At 35.6% G+C, this 20,192-nt stretch overlaps 1 protein-coding gene across 1 annotated transcript in view; it reads right to left on the bottom strand.

Annotated features, from left to right (window-relative positions):
- LMNB1 (lamin B1) overlaps positions 1-20,192 on the bottom strand; it is an 82,479-nt gene that overhangs the window by 12,428 nt on the left and 49,859 nt on the right. Inside the window, exons 6-9 of the mRNA XM_074204402.1 lie at positions 11,486-11,706; positions 10,234-10,459; positions 8,582-8,686; positions 3,049-3,168 (exon numbers count right to left, since the gene is read on the bottom strand). Of these exons, the coding sequence (XP_074060503.1) occupies positions 3,049-3,168; positions 8,582-8,686; positions 10,234-10,459; positions 11,486-11,706 (672 nt within the window). The remainder of the gene's footprint in view (positions 1-3,048; positions 3,169-8,581; positions 8,687-10,233; positions 10,460-11,485; positions 11,707-20,192) is intronic.

The raw sequence follows: 20,192 nt of genomic DNA, 5'->3' as shown, positions 1-20,192 counted from the left end.
ATGTTCAGAAGATTTTAAAGTTTTAAACTTAAATTTTATTCTAGATAAAATAACTACTTTAGAATAGGAGAGAGATATAGTTAAAAATTGATGTTTTAACATTAATTTGGCAATTTTTAGAAGAATGGAAGAGATGGAAAACAAGATAAATTACAAGGTTACTACAATATTTCAGTCAAGAGACCCTGAACTATGGTAAAGGCCAAGTGAGTCGAGAAAAAGGAGCTAAAGAGATACTAAGTGATTGGCTGTAAGAGGAGATAGAAAAAGAGGAGTCTGAGATGAGCTAACTGAGGTGACTAGAAGCTAACTGAAGTGACTATGTTGATAGTGTCATCAACATAAACAGGCAGGTTTGGAAAAGGGATGAATTTCTGGGGTGGAGAGGGGAATAATGAATTCTTTTTCCTGATAGGTAGATAGATATGCCCAATAGACAACTGATCTATGCTCTGATATTCAGAAGATTAGGACTGTATGTGTGTAAATGTACACATACATTGTATATACACATTTTCATTATATATGTTTATGCTGTTTATGAAGTGACTGGGATATAGATGTTTCACCAATACTGCTGATAAATTATTATAATTGTGTAATACTATATTACATCTATTATAATATGTCTGGCCCAACTCACAAGTAAATTGCGATTTAAGGTTTTCTGTGGAATATTTCCTTATAATTTGAGTTCAGTTAAAATAAGCAGAAGATGGGCAGTGAGGTGGCACAGTGAATAGAGCACTGACCATGGAGCAGAAGTTATCAAATACCCAGTAGGTACCAGAATGGAAAATATTTAACCAAATATAAATACAATACAGAAAATGTTAATATGTGATTTTCTTGATACCCCTGGTAGAGAGGGCAGAAAGAGGGACCAGATTTAAATCCCAACTCTACAACTTACTACCTTTGAGCAAATCATTTAAACCTCTCTTAGTTTCAGGCATCCTCATAGGTAAAATGAATGAATTACAATTTCATCGCTAATATGATCCTATAAATTCCAAAGAACTAAATTATTTACATTACTGGCATTTTGCTTTATTTTTCTAGTATTTAGGAAATAAAGTACAGACTCAGATACAATGGTTTTAAACTCACATTTACCTAAAAGACCATCTCCCTCTGTTTAGTTATTTTTTCTGGCTGTTCCCCAATTGCTCTGACTACTGATCTCCCTGGCTTCCTTCAAGTCCCAACAAAAATTCCACTTTCTTCAGGAAGCCTTCTCTAACCCTTCTTAATTTCAGTGCATACCTCTATTAATTATGACTTATTTATCCTATATATGCTTTGCTTGTCAATATATTTTTTCCATGTTGTATTCTTCATTTAGACTGTAAGCTCCTTGAGGGGCAAAAACTATTTCTTGCCTTTTTTTTTGAGTCTTCAACCCTTAGCACAATGTCCTGCCATATAACAGGCACTTGATAAATATTTGTTGATTGGGTTCAGATTATTGTATGTGACACAAGACTTAGCTTGAAGAAGAGAAGGGATATGGCACAAGGCCACAAATATTAAAAATTAGGCTTATGATATTGGTAACTTTCTTGTCAAGGCTGAGTCCTTAAAAGTTTTATTTGTCAGGGGTTGGGAAAAATAATTGAGGGAGAAATCTCAATACAATTTTACGATTCTGATACTATTTCACTTTCCTTTCCTATTTAATACATATTTTATTTATAATACATTAAATCATAATAATTATAGAATGATCAGTGAATTCAGATGATCTTTACAAAGTCTTTTCTAAGACTTATTTTTAAAAATAGACTCTTTTATATGCTTGGATTTATACACATTTACATATATATATAGTTATTTATTTTGCAAGGCAATGGGGTTAAGTGGCTTGCCCAAGGCCACACAGCTAGGTTATTATTAAGTGTCTAAGGTCAGATTTGAACTCAAGTACCCCTGACTCCAGGGTCTGTGCTCTATCCACTGTGCCACCTAGCTGCCCCCATACATTTATATTCTTAAGACACATAATTCTGATTCTTAAAAATGTGATCACAATTTTTTATAATTTAAGCTGCAGATGGGATAAACAGTGGTGTTAAACTCCAACAGAAATAACATAAGCATCGTGGTCACACTGACTTATAAAATCATGTAAACCATATCTATTGTAATTAAAGAAAAAATTTCTAACTATTTCCCAATTACATTTTTTTTTAGGATTTTGCAAGGCAAATGGGGTTAAGTGGCTTGCCCAAGGCCACACAGCTAGGTAATTATTAAGTGTCTGAGCCCAGATTTGAACCCAGGTACTCCTGACTCCAGGGCCAGTGCTTTATCCACTGAGCCACCTAGCCACCCCTCCCAATTACATTTTAATCATTTGGGCCCCAGTCAGGCATGTACACATGGTCTAGGATTGAAGACTAAATTCATAGTCAAGAGAACTAAGTCTGAATCCCAGTTTTGTTACTTGTTGGCTATAATATAACCTCCAGTATTCTCTCTGCCTCATTTTACTAATTTACATAATGGAAAGAGTGCCTGAAATATCAACTTAACAAGATAATTGTATGAACTAAATGAGATACAAAACCCAATTCTGTATTCAATATATAACAATGCCTCTAAATCAGGGATTTTAACTAGGGTTCAGGAATTTATTTTTATATTCAGTAGAACCCATTTCCTCAGTAATCTTATTTATTTTTGTTGGAACTTGAAGGATTCTCCAATCATCATACTTCTGGTAAACTCATTAGCCTGCAAGAATTCAATAGCTTGAATACCCTTAGTATCCTTTTCCCCTTTGGAAGACTATTGAGCAGAGAAATTCAACTCCTCCAAACTTGTCCTTACTCACATGCCCCTTCCCCTACTTTTCAGCTTTCTTCTCTGTGTATTGTGACTTCCTTGAGGTCAGGATAGCCTTTATGTTTTTTTCTATCCCCAGAGTTTAACAGTGGATATAATAAGGGCTTAATAATGTTAATTTACTATTATATGCATTATTTGGAGACTCTAAAGTGGACAAGAACAAAAAATATTAAAAACTCTTGTTCTAAAGAATCTTACCTCTCCCTGAGAATTTTTTAATATAACCTTTACATCTTCACCAGTACCCCAAGAGTTCTGATTCTTCCAGATAAGGTCAGTGGGAGGGGATGCAGTGACTCCTGCATTTGCAGCCCAAATCTGGGAAATAATAAAGAACATCATTATAAAAAGCACATATTTTTCTCATGATATTAATGCAAATATAATCCAACTTCTTAGCATCAAAGATTAAAACACCACAAAATAAGATATTACGCAGCTGTTCTATATTACCTGTGTGAACACAAACAAGTAATTTTACCTCTTGTCCTTAGTTTTCTTACTTAGAAAATGAGGCTGATATAGATGATTTCTAAGATCTCCTCCAGTGTCCATATCATGCTCTTAGAAAATGTAGATAGTTGTGATAAGTTAGAAATTTCAAGTACCTTTTCCAAGTTATCATTGTGGGATGGGGAGTAAAAAAGGGAAGTCCACTGTTCTTCCCTTTTCTTTCTTTCTTTTTTTTATTTTTTCAATGCAATGGGGTTAAGTGACTTGTGCAAGGTCACACAGCTAAGTAAGTATGAAGTGTTTGATGCTGAATTTGAACTCAGGTTCTCCTGACTCCAATGTTGGTGCTCTATCTATCCACTGAGTCATCTAGCTGCCCCCCAGGAAGTCCACTGTTACAGGAGTATTCTGGTGCCCAGAGAAGTGTTCCCCTTGGATGTTTCCACACCAAGCTCTTGTTGGGCTACCATCATTGTCACCCAGACATAAAGATCTAAATCTTCCATATTACAAATGGGGAAGGACAGTTTACTCTTCCTTTAGTCCCAAGCCATGCTCATGCAGCAGTTTGGGTATAGATAGAATAAGATGTATACCTCTGACAAAGAATATAGATCTCTAAGCTTTGTCCTTATATCTGTTATTGGATAGATTCATAGAAAGAAGTTACATTAAGGACAATCAATCAGCAGGTAATCCAGACTATGACCCTCCACTTCTCCTCTATCAATCACAAGGGTATTGAGATTAAGAAAGTTGGTGGACTTCCAGCCAAGATGGTGGAGAGAAGACAGGCACAGTTCTAAAGTCTCCTGATCTTTCCCTATCTATCATATGAAACAAACCTCTTAACAGAAATCTGACCCACAAAACCCAGAAAGAAAAGCCAGGAGAAAGAACATCTACCTCAGGATTTGTCTCCCTCAGCTGCATTGGATGAATTCAGGCTGGTGAGTCTGGGCGCAGAGGGTGGATCAGCCCCGGATCAACCAGATTAGCAGCTGAATTGGAGCCGGGAGTCTGAGGGCCAGAGAGCCGGACCTGCTGGATCAGTGGTAGAGCTAGACTGTGGGGGCTTAAGTCAACTAGGGAGCAGGGGCGCAATGACCCTCTGGAGCTTGCCAACAGGGCTGGAGGGGGGGGGAGAGCTCTAGTGCAGGAGAGCTGCACACCTCCATTAAGGCTGAGGCCTCTTCCCAGAACAATTGCAGACTACTTCTGCCTCAGGCATAGGTGTGTGAGCAGAAGAACCAGCCCAGCTGACAATAGGGAGAATAATGACCTCACCCCAGGGCAAAGCCCACCATTGATTGAAGGCAAAAGAATTCATTAGCTCCAACCCCTCCCTTCAAGCAAAAGGAGAAGTCCTCAATCAAGGTCACAGACACTCCAGAGAAAGCAACCAAAACCTCCTACTGGCCAGCTAGAGAAACTGCACTCAGTAAAGCCTCTAATGGTACCAAGCCCCTGTGAACCAGCCCCTCCCCAACTCAAGGTCTTAGCAAAATGAAGAAGAGTCAGCGGAAAAGTCAATCCATAGAAAAATTCTTGGAAGGGAAAGACCCTAACTCAGAGAGACTTAGAACCTCTGAGGAGAATACGACCTGGTCTTCAGCACAGAAAGACTTCCTTGAAGAAATAAGGAAGGAGCTTAAAAGTCAACTGGAAAATTTGGGAGAGACAATTAATACCTTGCAACAAGAAAACAAATCCTTAGAAAATACAACTGGACAAATACAAAATGAGAATAAATCTCTCAGATCCTCAATTGGGCAAATGCAAAAAGAAAATAATTCCCTCAAAACCTCAATTGGTCAAATGGAAAGCTCTTTCAAAAGTAGAACTGACCAACTGGAAAAGGAGTTGTAAAAGGTTAATGAAGAAAACTCCTCTCTAAAAAAAAGAATGGAGTCTGCAGAAACTAATGACTCCATGAGACAGCAAGAGTCATTTAAACAAAATCAAAAAATAGAAAAAATAGAAGAAAATGTAAAATACCTCATCAGCAAAACCACTGACCTTGAGAATAGGTCGAGGAGGGGCAACCTGAAAATTATTGGACTTCCTGATCATCTTCCAAAGATCATTGAAGAGAAAAAAAGCCTGGACTTAATATTACAGGATCTAGTGATGGAAAACTGCCCTGATATCATGGAACCAGAGGGAAAAATAGTTATTGAAAGAATACATTGATCCCTTCCAGAAAAAGATCCTAAAATGAAAACACCAAGGAATGTTGCGGCCAAATTCCAGAACTATCAGATAAAAGAGAAAATCCTGCAAGTAGCCAGAAAGAAACAATTTAAATATCAAGGAGCCACAGTAAGGATTATGCAGGACCTGGTTGCATCAACATTAAGGGATCCAATGGCCTGAGATGAGATATTCTGAAGAGCAAGGGAGCTTGGAATGCAGCCAAGAATCCACTATCCTGAAAAGGTGAGCCTTCTTCTCTTACAAGGAAGAAGATGGACATTTAAGGAAATGGAAGAATTCCAAAAATTCCTGATGAAAAGACCAGAGCTAAATAGAAAATTTGGACACCAAATAGGAGGTTCAAGAGACACATGAAAAGGTTTAAAAAGGGGGGGGCGGTAAAAGAAAAAAGCTGCTATTCAATAAGCTGAAACTGGCTATACGCCAGCATGGGGGAAAAGATTCTCATAAATCTTGAGAATTGTAACTCTTAACAGAGAGAATATATCTAGCCAGAAGTGATGGACATTCATGACCTATACATGAGACTGCTATCCAATAAGATGTAACTGGCTTTAACCCCCCTTGGGAGAAAGACTCTAATAACTCTCAAGAATTTCAACTCTATTAGATAGAATGTACTTAGCTAAAAGTGACAGATACTCAGAATTTTCTATGACTTAGAATGATCTAAAAAACACTACCTCCTTAAAAAGAGGGACAGGAAGGAGATAGGAGGAGGGAGGGGATTGAATAGGGGTAAATCTCATTACACTAAGAGGTACAAAATACCTATGGTAATAGAGGGGAAGAAGGGAGCAGATGAGAAACACCTGAATTTTCTTCTCATCAGACTTGGCTTAAAGTCAACATACACATACTTAGTTAACTTAAAAAACATCTAACCTTTCAAGTATTAAAAGGGAAAAGGGGAGGGGGGATAGAGAAAGGGAGGGGGAGTGGGGAAAAAAGGGGAACTAACAAAAGGAAGGGAAGGGGAAAGAAAGGGGAGGGGGTGAATAGGAGGGCAAACACACTGAAGGGGGTGAAAGGGGGAAAAATACAAATAGAAGGAAGAAAGCATGGAGGACAATAAAGAATTAGTAATCATAACTTTGAATGTGAATGGGATGAACTCTCCCTTAAAACGTAAGTGAATAGCAGAGTGGATTAAAAACCAGAATCCTACAATACGCTGCTTACAAGAAAGTTGGCCATTTTTGCAATACCTGGGTTAGATCATTTACTAAACATGATCAGGAAAACCTTGCTGAGTCAATGGAGGAAGCACTTGCCCAAAGGAAGCTTATCAAATCAGTTACTGGTATATAAAAGCTGCCTGGCCCATAAATGGGTCAATTAGTGATGAAAAACATTCCACTTTCCATCAGCAGCTCTGTTTGGTCTGAGCTCCAAAGAACAAGATACCCCCTTCCAATTACAAGGATTTCACTTTGTTCTAATCTATAAGAGGACTGGCCTAAGTGAGGTCCTTTCCAGAATAAAGAGCAAACCTTTTTTCTATTTAATGAAAAACATTTCTCTAAAAGGCACACTAATTATTTTATGAAGTGTAGTATATATACTGTGATAGTGATGCTGTGGAAATATCAGGCAGAGAGCAAATATTTAAAAATTTTGCCTTTCTATGCTGATTTTGTGTATCCTGAGATTATTAGGTCATAGAAAACCTATCTTTTAGTATCCCTGGGAAAAGCTTGCTACCATCCCTGAGAAAATTCTCCTCATCCAACCTTGGAACCATCTCGGGGACCCTGAACACTGGTCCTGAGGTTGGAAGGATCTTACAAGGATATGGAGAGATAGAGGCTAGATCCCAATGAGATAACTTACTATTCCAAAAATGACCTAAGTATCTTTGAGTATCCTGACATAATCCTTTATACTATGCTTGCACCTACTCCAATCCCTTTAGTATGTACACCCTGTCTTGTTTCCCTCTAAAAACCAGTCTTTTTCCTGTTAGCTGCTTATCTCCTAAGAGTTTGTCCACATGCAATAATCTTGCAACTGTGTAACAAAACTTATGATCCCTGATATTTTTATTTATTTTATCTTATATTGGGGTTTTTTGCAAGGCAATGGGGTTAAGTGACTTGCCCAAGGTTACACAGCTAGGCAATTATTAAGTGTCTGAGGCTGGATTTGAACTCAGGTCCTCCTGAGTCCAGGGCTGGTGCTCTTTTCACTATGCCACCTTGCTACCCCGACCCCCTATATTTTTGAGTCTTCAAATAATAACTTTCAACAATATTACCTTCCATTTACTCTGTGCGAGAATATACATATCCATAGACATGTGCACATATACGTGCTGGTTTGCCTACTGCCTTCAATATAACTTAAAATCCTTGAGGGCAGGGAACATTTTTTTTTTTGCCTGTCTGAGTTATTGGATGACATATTCCAGAATACACTAAGATAGAAATTTTTCAGTGATCAATTCCAAATCAAGTTAAAATTTCAGACTTCTTTGATGCCAAGCACAAACAGTCAACATACAAAGCAATATTATATCTGACTTTCTGGTTCTTGAGTTTTAGAAATTGGCAAAATTAGTTATCTTAATATTTGTTTCAACAAGGTATGGTTTCCCAAATGAGATGTGAGTTAGAATAGTGGTAAAAACAAATAGGTCTTCTGTATTCACAAAGCAAAATGGAAAATCCAAATTAATGATTCATTTTCTGAGTTAACTATCATGATTAACCTTATATCCTTTTAGAGATTTCTCTAAATAACTGAAAAGAAAAAATTATTTCTAATAATAGTTAAAGTTTTCAACAGTATTAGGCAATTTAACATAGTGGAAGGAAGGAGGCATTTGGAATCCAAAAGATCTAGATTCAAGAGCTGTATCTCATACATCTTGCTCTGTGACTATGAGCAAGTACCTCACAGAAGTCTCAGACTATGAATGACAGAGCAATCTGAATTGATAGATGAAATTTCATTATTCAGAGCTTCCAACATTAATGAAATCACAACTAGACTTCTGCCCTACCCTGATTTAAGTAAGACAATAAGCTGTGTATTTCCAGCTGGGGGGAAAAAAACTTACTGTAACAGTCTGGCCTGCTTTCAACACATATCTTGGAGTATATTTATAACTGGCAGATGTATCTCCTATTTTTCTGATCATCTCCCAGCCTCCCATTGGTTGATCCTAGAATAAATAAGATTGTTTCAAAATATTCACAAAGATAATTGATACTTTAATAAACTTCTAAATCTACTCAAACATAGCATGGTTTTCAAGTTTCCCATTTTCACATTTTTTAAAAAAGGGGACCTCTCATTTGGCATGATGAACTTCTACATGTAGTTCACAATTAAAATCTTAATTTTAAAATAAAGTTTATTTTTTAAAAAGGTAAAAACCCCAAATACCAGTTATATTTCACTATTAAATCAAACAGAAGTACTGTTTCAGTGTGGAAATGACCCTGGTTTCACAGAAAGAGCATTAACACCTCCTAAGTTCTATTGAGATGAAAAGGTTTTGAGTCTGGTAACAGATTATACATACTTGTCATCGAAGAACCAGTTAAGTTACAGCTACATTTTGTGGATGCAAATTCTAACAATTACAAATATCAATTATCTGATAGTTTCAAGACCTTTAAAACATATTTACTTATATATATATATATATATATTATATATATATATATATATATACTTATACATATATAAAACTTAAATTTAAAAAGGAAAAGACATTTATTTGAAGCTCTAACTCATTCCTCTTATCTAAGATTATTACAATAAACAGAATTATCTGTGACTTTGGGACTATAAACAAAGAAACCCATACCCTCAAATAGAGTTAGCTCAATCAATTCTGCCCACATGGTTACTCATATACCAATATAATATTTAAAAAAAAACCAATAGTGGGCAAGCAAGAGATGATTTCTATATAAACTAAGCTGGTACACCTGACCCTAAAATACATGCTACAGGGCAGCAGATTGAACTCCAGTCACAATAGTTACAGCTCTGGTAATTTCTAGTCTATTTTATCTCACATCTTGTAAGATTAAATATGTTAGACTCTTTTCTAAAAACTGCTGAGGAGATGAAGAAGCAAATGTCTTAAATATAGTTATCTGATATATTCAGCAGTCTTAAAATTGTCATGGGAAATTCTGAAAAATTGCTGATAACTTAGTATAAAAACTAAAATTTTATTTTTTGAAACAAGTGTTTTCCCAAATTGGATCTTAAAGACATATTTTTGCTTTTGATCTACAAATAACAGTATTATCTGTTAAAAGAAAGGCTTTATCTCTATAAAGCCTTGGTATATGTAATCATTTTTTTCCTGGTATTATATGGAAAGAATTTTTAACTTATTATTATTATTGGTTTTTCTCATCACAAATCCCATTATCATGGATAAAGACCTTCCTTAGAATACACAAAACTGATTAAGTGTTTACAAAGTCATAGCTTAATATGGCAAATTTTCCAGAACAAAACTTTAAAAACAGCATAATACATACATTTGTATTTAATCTGAACTTCAATGGTGAAGTCATTTTAAACATAGAAGCAATTTAAACAGTACTAGAGAGAGAAGTTGTGAGAGGAAAGGGATACTAATTTCAAAAGCTTATGCAAAGAAAAGTAAAAAAGTTATACAAAGTCAATGACAGTATTACAAAGAGACAAGCTTTCTGAAGACAGTAGTATACAATTTTAGTTTACCTGATCAGAAGTGTTCTTTAGACAGATGAATTTTCCATCAACATCTATTTTCTCAATACAAACATTTCCAGTGGCTGAGGCTGAATGAGAGATGCTGATGCTACTACTTGCCTCTGATTCTTCCACATCAACTCTCTTCCTTTTTCCTTTAGTTGTACGTACACTTTGGCTGGAGGATGCTCTTGACACTGTTACACGAGAAGAAGGGGTTGGAGAAAGCTTCAACCTATATAACAAGGGTGAAAGATTCACTTGATGCTATCATGGTATATATTATCCAGTCCCAATTAAATAGAAGCTGATTAGCATTGTAAAATAAATCATTGCTAACTTTTTGCTAAACAATACTGGTGTGCAAATGATGAAGATCACCCAAGATTGTACTTCTAACTCCAAATTTTCCCCCAAAGTCAGATTCCCCACCATTAAAATGAGAACAAAAATAATCAACAATTTCACATTATCTGAATATTAACAAAATCAGTAAAAAAAAAATAATTTCAATATATTTTATGTAAATTATGAAGCTAGCATGTAACATGATAAAAATCCTGTCTTAGGACTATATGTATCATTATTGTAAATTTCTTTGTAGTTCCTATGTACAAGCATACATTGATAAGGATGGCTTCATAGGGGCAGCTAGGTGGCACAGTAGACAGAGCACCAGCCCAGGAGTCAGGAGGAATTGAGTTCAAATTTGGCCTCAGGCATTTAATAATTACTTAGTTGTGTGACCTTAGGAAAGTCACTTAACCCCATTGCCTTGCAAAAACCAAAAAAGGATGGCTTCATAAAAACAATAGAAGGTAAGAGACAAAATAAATGTTACATTTCTATTTTGTCTCATGTTTTAAGGTTTTTCTTAAATAATTTTGTTTCATGAGAGTTGGCACCAACCATTACCAGAACATATTAACGGAATTTTTTTATTCCCTCCAGTCTCTGTAATTCCTTAAAACACATTTTTAAATTTCATTCCTATCACATGGCTAAGCTATGATAAGTCTATTTTAAAGTCCCACAGGAAATCTCATACTGAAAGACATAAAAACATGCTATTTTTCTCCAATATTCCTGCTTATAAGAGAAACTATGATCTATTATTCTCTTTCTTTGAAAACTTTAGAAGGAAAAAAAGACAAAAATAATAAGACCAACTTTAAGCACTCAGAGAAAAATAACAATAAAACAACTCACAAAAGGGCAGCAAAGGGGAAAGACAATTTTCCAGTGGCACTTCATTTCTTACCTTTCTTCTTCAACCTCCAACAGTTTCCTGTATGCACGGATTTCCACATCTAGGGCTAACTTTACATCTAGAAGTTGTTCGTATTCATTTAACTGTTGCTGCATTTGATTCCTTACTTCTGCCATTTCCCTTTCTTTATCAGATAGCAGTCGTCGAGAGTTGTCTCTTTCTTTAACAAGCAAATCTTCCAGCTCTTGCATCCTATCCAAGCATGCTCTGTACTATAAATATAAAGAAATATGAGTTTTCCAGAGAAATCCTCATCTACAAAATCACCAGCAAGTTGGAAAACACATAGATGTTGCATACACTTAAGTAAATCTATGTATATGTATTAAGTGGACTGAATCACAGAAAATTCATTTTCAAGAAAATAAAGCTCTATGTCCTTAAAATATACATTGTATTGATTAAAATGTACTAAATAAAATGTGGTGTCCTCACAAATTTGTGCTTCCTATATTCTGCATTTATAGGAATCTCTTTAGTATTGAGCCAAGTGGAAATCATATCAATTATACAAACCTAAACTGAGTAAAATACTAGACGATTCCATACTTCAAAGGTATCAATAAAAGTAAAGAAGGGCATATGTGAACTATTTAGAAACTAAAAACAAATTCCAAATAGTATGTGTTAAAAAAAAAACTGCAGAGTCAAATTCTTCATACTATCTATTCTGAAATATTGATTAATATGGCACATTAGAAAAGCTCTACCAAGAAATTTCCTGGATGTTTCATGTTACTCCAACATCAAGTCCTAAAGAACAGTAAATATAAGATGTAGAATGAGAAATTTTTCAGTTTTGTTCTTTTTAAAGTAGAAGCTTATCTTATTTTTAAGTAGATTTACAGGATAAAAAGCCAACTCAGTAAAATGAAAAATCCTATATGCTAAATAACAATTCATCTCTGAAAATGACCATAGTTCAGTAGGTAGTCTTATAAAACTTTCCCCATGACATTTTTCTTCAGCAGAAAAATGATAAAAGTAAACATGAAAAGACTGATTAAAGGGTCCAATTCTAACACTGGAGCAAAAAGGAAGGTATTTTTTAATGTAACAGTAACATTTACTCTTCTACTGTGGTGAAGATATAAGATACCACAAAGAAAATCCAAACATAGTTTTCATGTCATCAGAAAGCTTGCTATACCAAACCTCCCTCATATGAGCTGTCTTGAAAGGTATTCAATCTATCTGTTCTGGAGACTTAATTAACTCAGTATGCTGAATCAACAATATGAACTTGCTAAATATATTTGCTGAATATCCTCACCCTTCTATAGGATAAATAAAATTCCTTGTGTTAACAGTCAAATCTTCTACAAGCGTTTCATTTTGTTCTTAAAAACTAGCTGATAAATACCACTACTGGATCTATATCCTGAAGAGATGATGGAAAAAGGGTAAAAACATCACTTGTACAAAAATATTCATAGCAGCCCTGTTTGTGGTGGCAAAAAATTGGAAATCAAATAAATGTCCTTCAATTGGGGAATGGCTTAGCAAACTGTGGTATATGTATGTCATGGAATACTACTGTTCTATTAGAAACCAGGAGGGATGGGAATTCAGGGAAGCCTGGAGGGATTTGCATGAACTGATGCTGAGCAAGATGAGCAGACCCAGAAAAACACTGTACACCCTAACAGCAACATGATCAACCTTGTTTGGACTGATGGAATGAGCAATTATACCATCTGTATCCAGAGAAATAACTGGAGTTTGAACAAAGACCAAGGACTATTACCTTTAATTTAGATGAAAAAAAAACCAGATATCTTATTGTCTGATCTTGCTATCTCTTATACTTTATGTTTCTTCCTTAAGGATATTGCTCTCTCATCACACTCAATTTGGATCAATGTACACCATAGAAACAACATAAAGACTGACAAATTGCCTTCTGTGGGGGGTGAGGGAGGGAAGTATGATTAGGGGAAAAATTGTAAAACTCAAAATAAATAAAATCTTTAATTTAAAAAAAAGGAAAAAAAAAACTAGCTGATAACCAGCCTATGTTGTTTCCTATACTAGTTACCATTTATCAACATTGTAAAAATGAACTCTTTTGAAAGATTTAAAAACTAATAAATGCAAAGCTCAATCATGATTCCAGAGAAAGTCATCTCTTGAAAGAGATGATCAACTAAAAATCAGAATGAGAAATGTAATTGGATATGGCCAATGTACAAATTTTCTTTGCTTGACTATGCTCATTCCTTTCTTTTGGGGCAGTAAGTGAAGGAGGAAGAGAGAGAGGCACAGAATTAAAAAAAAATGATAACTGAATAAAAAAACTTAAACGAACATAACCTATTGAAACACACAGATAAATTATTAGAATTGAGGACAACAGCATAGTTATGCAATGAGCTTTCAATTATTGCCTACCTCTACTGTTCTGGCCTGTACCCAAGTGGTGGTTGGAAATTCTCTGGCAAAATCTTTTCACATGTATAAAATTTACAAATCAATCAATCAATCAATTTTTCAAGCTCAAAATATTATGACTGATATAGGTGTTCAATCAAAAAAATTTGGGGACTGAATAATTACTTCATTATGTTAACTAATTAAATAAACAATTATGTACCACCATATCCAAACTATGAGTTAATAGAAGGATGAAGGGATAACAAATTTTTTTTTAAAACCTATTCTTTTTTTATCCCACACTTCAAATAAATAATGTGATCACTCAATTGCTAAAAAGAAGCAAAGAGCTGGGGTGGCTAGGTGGCGCAGTGGATAAAGCACCAGCCCTGGAGTCAGGCGTACCTGGGTTCAAATCCGGTCTCAAACACTTAATAATTACCTAGCTGTGTGGTCTTGGGCAAGCCACTTAACCCCATTGCCTTGCAAAAAAATTAAAAAAAAAAAAAGAAGCAAAGAGCTAATTAGGAACAAAGTAGAGGTATAAGAAAAGAGGTAAATGCCTGAAAATGCTCATTTTAAATTTCAAGGTTCAAAGATAATATTCTTTACAAATCTTTAGATATACAGAAACAAAAACTTTTTTTTAAGTTTTCCTTTATTGTGGTTGGTTATGGGAAGAGTTCAAATTTAAAGTACTTAAAATTATAGAAAAAAATGAAATTAATTCAGTATATCTTGAATTACTTTAAATGCTAGGTTTTAGTCTTAGTTTTATCATTAATATATCACCTTTGAGCTTTTCTTTTTTTGCTTTCCTCTAAAAATGTCCTCTAAGGCCTCAGGCCTAAAATTTTAAGATTTCCTTTACTCCTAGTTTTTAATGGAAATCATCTAATTAGTTCCTCATAGGTTTGATATTATATAAATATCAAAAAGTAAACAGTGAGGGGTGGCTAGGTGGCATAGTGGATATAGCACCCGCCTTGGAGTCAGGAGTACCTGAGTTCAAATCTGGCCTCAGACACTTAATAATTAACTAGCTGTGTGGCCTCGGGCAAGCCACTTAACCCCATTGCCTTGCAAAAAAAACCCTAAAAAAACCCTAAAAAAAAAAGTAAACAGTGTAATTGTTTTTATTTTCCTAAAATAATAGAAAATAGAAAAAGAATGGAGTTTAAAGATGAATTTGAGTAATCTATAGTACCTTTTTCTGTCCAGCATGTCAAAAAAAAGACAAAGCAATGTATCGAAACCATTCTGGCCCAAGGATTATTATGATAAATGAAAATTCAGGCTATTCACTCATACTCCAACCAAAGCCTGTTGCAAAGCCCAGTTTTTGCCCTTCCCACAGGTCCCAGTAATACTTGCTGTTCAGTCCACTCATCACCACAACCATCATGTTCTTTACTTTTAAAGGGTTGACTACAATACTTTGTAGTGAAGACAAAGAGTTGGAATGTGTGGAGGAAGGTTAAGGAATGAAATGGTAGCAACACAGAGCAGGTCTAGGATTGAGTCTGTCACAAGCTTCAACTTGTGATCCAAACCCACAGACAGACAGACACATAAAACACACACACACACACACACACACACACACACACACACACACACACACACACACACACACACACACACCCCAGTACTCCTAACCCTAACCCTAACCCTAACACTAACCCTAACCCTAACCCTAACCCCAGTACTCCAAAAGACCACTGATAAGAATGACAAAGGAACAAAACAGTCAGTCTCAACAGCAGTGTGAATTTTTTAGGGATCTGGATAGAGTGGGAAAGACATTACTTTTTTTAAATTGTTTTTTGAATTATACAAATTCCCCCCATCTCGCTTTCCTCCCCCAACCCCCCTCCACAGAAGGCAGTCTGATAGTCTTTACATTGTTTCCATGCTATACTTTGATCAAAATTTAATGAGACTTATATTTCTGATTGTTATTTAGGCATAGAGAATAGGCTGGTTTCCCTTCAAGAAGATGGAGGAAAGGGGCTCCTAAAAAGGACAAAATAAATGCTTTAAAGTAAAAAAATAAAATGAATCTAAGATCAAAAGACCCTGATGTTAGAGTTAAGAGGAGGAAGGGTAGAAGTTTAACCATGGTAAAAAAGGAAGGGCCACTGAACATTCAGAGTTAAGTAACTAGAGAAAGTAGCTAGATTTTGAATAGGGATATGTTGACAACCAGATGAAAGAATCGGGAAAAAAAATGAAATCGGAGAAATTCTCTAACTAAGGGGTACTGAAACTGCTTTTTACCAATGTGATATATATATATATATTTTACGTCATGAGCAAGAACTTCTGAATTTGTCAAATCAAACAACTATCTACTTTTTGGTGATTCACACAGGTGTATGACCCTAAGCCAAATAACTCAATTCTTGTTTACCTCAGTTTCTTCAACTGTCAAATGAGATTAAAAATAGCACTCCCGCCCATCAGGATTGCTATGAGGATTAAATATTAGCATAGTCTGTCATGGGTATTATAGAAAAGCTAGTGATTACTGTTACTACTGTTGCTGTGAGGATGATAATTCGGTTATCAAGTGACCAGAAGAAACCTGGAGAACACTGCTAAGGACAATTAAACCTTGAGCAAAAGCAAAACAAAAAACAAAAACTGAAGACCTTCAAGATACAAATATTATTTTCATCACTGCTTTCAGGTTAAAATCAGGCAGAGTTAACCACTTTTACCCAATGCTCAGAAGGAGGAGTATCCTAGCCCTGGTACAAAGTCCCATTTCTGGAACTAAGATTGGGAAGATATGAATATGGATTATTAGAAAGAATTGTAAAAGATTCAAAAACAGTAAAAAACTAATTTAGAAGAGAAACTTTCTGACACTTAAGCAGATTCAAAGGAAAAAACTGATTTTCTACAAGGATTACTTGACTATCTGAAATAAATAAAACAAGGAAAAATTGAAAGAAAATTAGAATAAAAAATGAAAAAAAGGCATCATGAAATTAGACGAGACCAAATGACTTTATGAAACAATAAGAAATGTTAGAAAACAAAAAGAAAATAATTGAAGAAAATATGATGTATATGTTATCCAAAATAACTGACCAGAAAAACTGTTAATGAGATATATAATTTAAGAATCATGAGACTTTGACTCCAAGAAAACCATTAAAAAAATAAAGATCTGGGATAGGAAGGAGTATACATATATTTCAATTTTATCTATCACCTTTAAAAAATATGATTGGCATAAAAACCTTGAAACAAATGCACATGAAACATTTTTAGTTTGTCTTCTTTTTAAGGCAATGGGGTTAAATAACATGACCAAGGTCACACAGCTAGATAATTATTAAGTTTCTGAGGTTGGATTTGAACTCAGGTCCTCCTGACTTCAGGGCCAGTGCTCTATTCACTGTGCCATCCAGCCGCCCCATAAAATGTATTCTTTATAAACTATAAGCAATAAAAGTATATTCAATAAAATTTTGATGAGGGGAAAAAAGATTAACAATTAACTGCAGACTAAATAACTTTGTCCAAAAAATTAGTGGGTAAAAGAACAAATCATAGAAATAATTGTTAGTTTCAGAAGGAAAGGAAATAAGTGGAAAAGGAAATAAATAACATATCAAAATTTGGGGGAATAAAGTCAAAAATAGTTCTTCAAAGAGAATATCTTTCTCTAAATATTTTCATCGCTGCAGAGTCAAGATGGTGAAGTGAGTGACAAGCATTTTTGCCTTCACTCCTCCATAGCAACTTTAAAAGCTCAACAGAATGAATTCTGATCAAGAAAGCCCCACCCCACCCCAAAAAAGGAGGAGGGGGCACAATTGTACAAAATAAATCATTTTACCAGCCCAGAGCAAATCAGGAAGATAGATAAAGAGTTTACAGACACTGGAATAGGATGCCAGTCAGGAGCACGGTATGGCAGCAGGCAGTCGTAGCAGTGGACAACAGTGGCAACAGCAACAGTGGGGAGCAACAGAGGTGAGCAGGAACAAGAGCCATATGCCAGTTCTATCAACCATTACCTAGCCCTGGGCCATAGTTCTGGGGGGCAGAGGACCAGTTGTGATCATTTAGAAGGTAGGGCCTTCCCTATGTAAGGAACAAGGAGCATGTTTCAGAAATTTAGTTATGAGGTTCTGAGACTAAGTGCAGAGTAAAGACACAATTCTAACGTTAGGCCCCAAACATAAGCCTACAGTGTTAAACAAGGGTAAGAGATCAAAATCATGGGAGACCTAGGAATTCAGGCACTCTGAACTTGTAGCACCTCCCTGGACCAACAGAGCTGCCTGGGAAAACTCAATCAACCATGTATAACTCAATAGATACAAACTAAAACCAAGTCAGAAACTTGCAGAGAGCAGAGAAAAAAAAGGGCAGAAAACAAACTCTCCCACACTATTTCCCAATCCTCCATCACACCACTTTTGAAGCACTAAGAAGTTATAGGCCTCAGAGTGAGTGACAGAATGACAAGAAAATGACAGAATGACAGAAAAGACAAACTGAGGCTGGAAATCGACCTCCTTCCTCCCATAAGTGAGCAGAGGGCAAAGTCAAGTAATAGGTTAGAAAAATAAGCAAACCAAAAAATAACCTGAGAAAAATAAAAAGCTACACTGGCTTTGAGGAAAGCCTAAGATACAAACACAGAAGACAAATAGCTTTAAAATATCTACAAGCAAAACCTCAAAGAAAATTGCAAACTGGAGAAACATACAAAAAAGTATTCCTGGGGCGGCTAGGTGGCACAGTAGATAGAGCACCAGCCCTGGGGTCAAGAGTACCAGAGTTCAAATCTGGCCTCAGACACTTAATAATTAACTAGCTGTGTGGCCTCGGGCAAGCCACTTAACCCCATTGCCTTGCAAAAAAACCCCTAAAAAAACCCTAAAAAAAAAAAGTAAACAGTGTAATTGTTTTTATTTTCCTAAAATAATAGAAAATAGAAAAAGAATGGAGTTTAAAGATGAATTTGAGTAATCTATAGTACCTTTTTCTGTCCAGCATGTCAAAAAAAGACAAAGCAATGTATCGAAACCATTCTGGCCCAAGGATTATTATGATAAATGAAAATTCAGGCTATTCACTCATACTCCAACCAAAGCCTGTTGCAAAGCCCAGTTTTTGCCCTTCCCACAGGTCCCAGTAATACTTGCTGTTCAGTCCACTCATCACCACAACCATCATGTTCTTTACTTTTAAAGGGTTGACTACAATACTTTGTAGTGAAGACAAAGAGTTGGAATGTGTGGAGGAAGGTTAAGGAATGAAATGGTAGCAACACAGAGCAGGTCTAGGATTGAGTCTGTCACAAGCTTCAACTTGTGATCCAAACCCACAGACAGACAGACACATAAAACACACACACACACACACACACACACACACACACACACACACACACACACCCCAGTACTCCAAAAGACCACTGATAAGAATGACAAAGGAACAAAACAGTCAGTCTCAACAGCAGTGTGAATTTTTTAGGGATCTGGATAGAGTGGGAAAGACATTACTTTTTTTTAATTGTTTTTTGAATTATACAAATTCCCCCCATCTCGCTTTCCTCCCCCAACCCCCCCCACAGAAGGCAGTCTGATAGTCTTTACATTGTTTCCATGCTATACTTTGATCAAAATTTAATGAGACTTATATTTCTGATTGTTATTTAGGCATAGAGAATAGGCTGGTTTCCCTTCAAGAAGATGGAGGAAAGGACAAAATAAATGCTTTAAAGTAAAAAAATAAAATGAATCTAAGATCAAAAGACCATGATGTTAGAGTTAAGAGGAGGAAGGGTAGAAGTTTAACCATGGTAAAAAAGGAAGGGCCACTGAACATTCAGAGTTAAGTAACTAGAGAAAGTAGCTAGATTTTGAATAGGGATATGTTGACAACCAGATGAAAGAATCGGGAAAAAAAATGAAATCGGAGAAATTCTCTAACTAAGGGGTACTGAAACTGCTTTTTACCAATGTGATATATATATATTTTACGTCATGAGCAAGAACTTCTGAATTTGTCAAATCAAACAACTATCTACTTTTTGGTGATTCACACAGGTGTGTGACCCTAAGCCAAATAACTCAATTCTTGTTTACCTCAGTTTCTTCAACTGTCAAATGAGATTAAAAATAGCACTCCCGCCCATCAGGATTGCTATGAGGATTAAATATTAGCATAGTCTGTCATGGGTATTATAGAAAAGCTAGTGATTACTGTTACTACTGTTGCTGTGAGGATGATAATTCGGTTATCAAGTGACCAGAAGAAACCTGGAGAACACTGCTAAGGACAATTAAACCTTGAG

This window comes from Macrotis lagotis, chromosome X (assembly GCF_037893015.1).
Source record: "Macrotis lagotis isolate mMagLag1 chromosome X, bilby.v1.9.chrom.fasta, whole genome shotgun sequence".
Lineage (NCBI taxonomy): Eukaryota > Metazoa > Chordata > Mammalia > Peramelemorphia > Peramelidae > Macrotis > Macrotis lagotis.
This window is presented reverse-complemented; position numbering and strand designations above follow the sequence as displayed.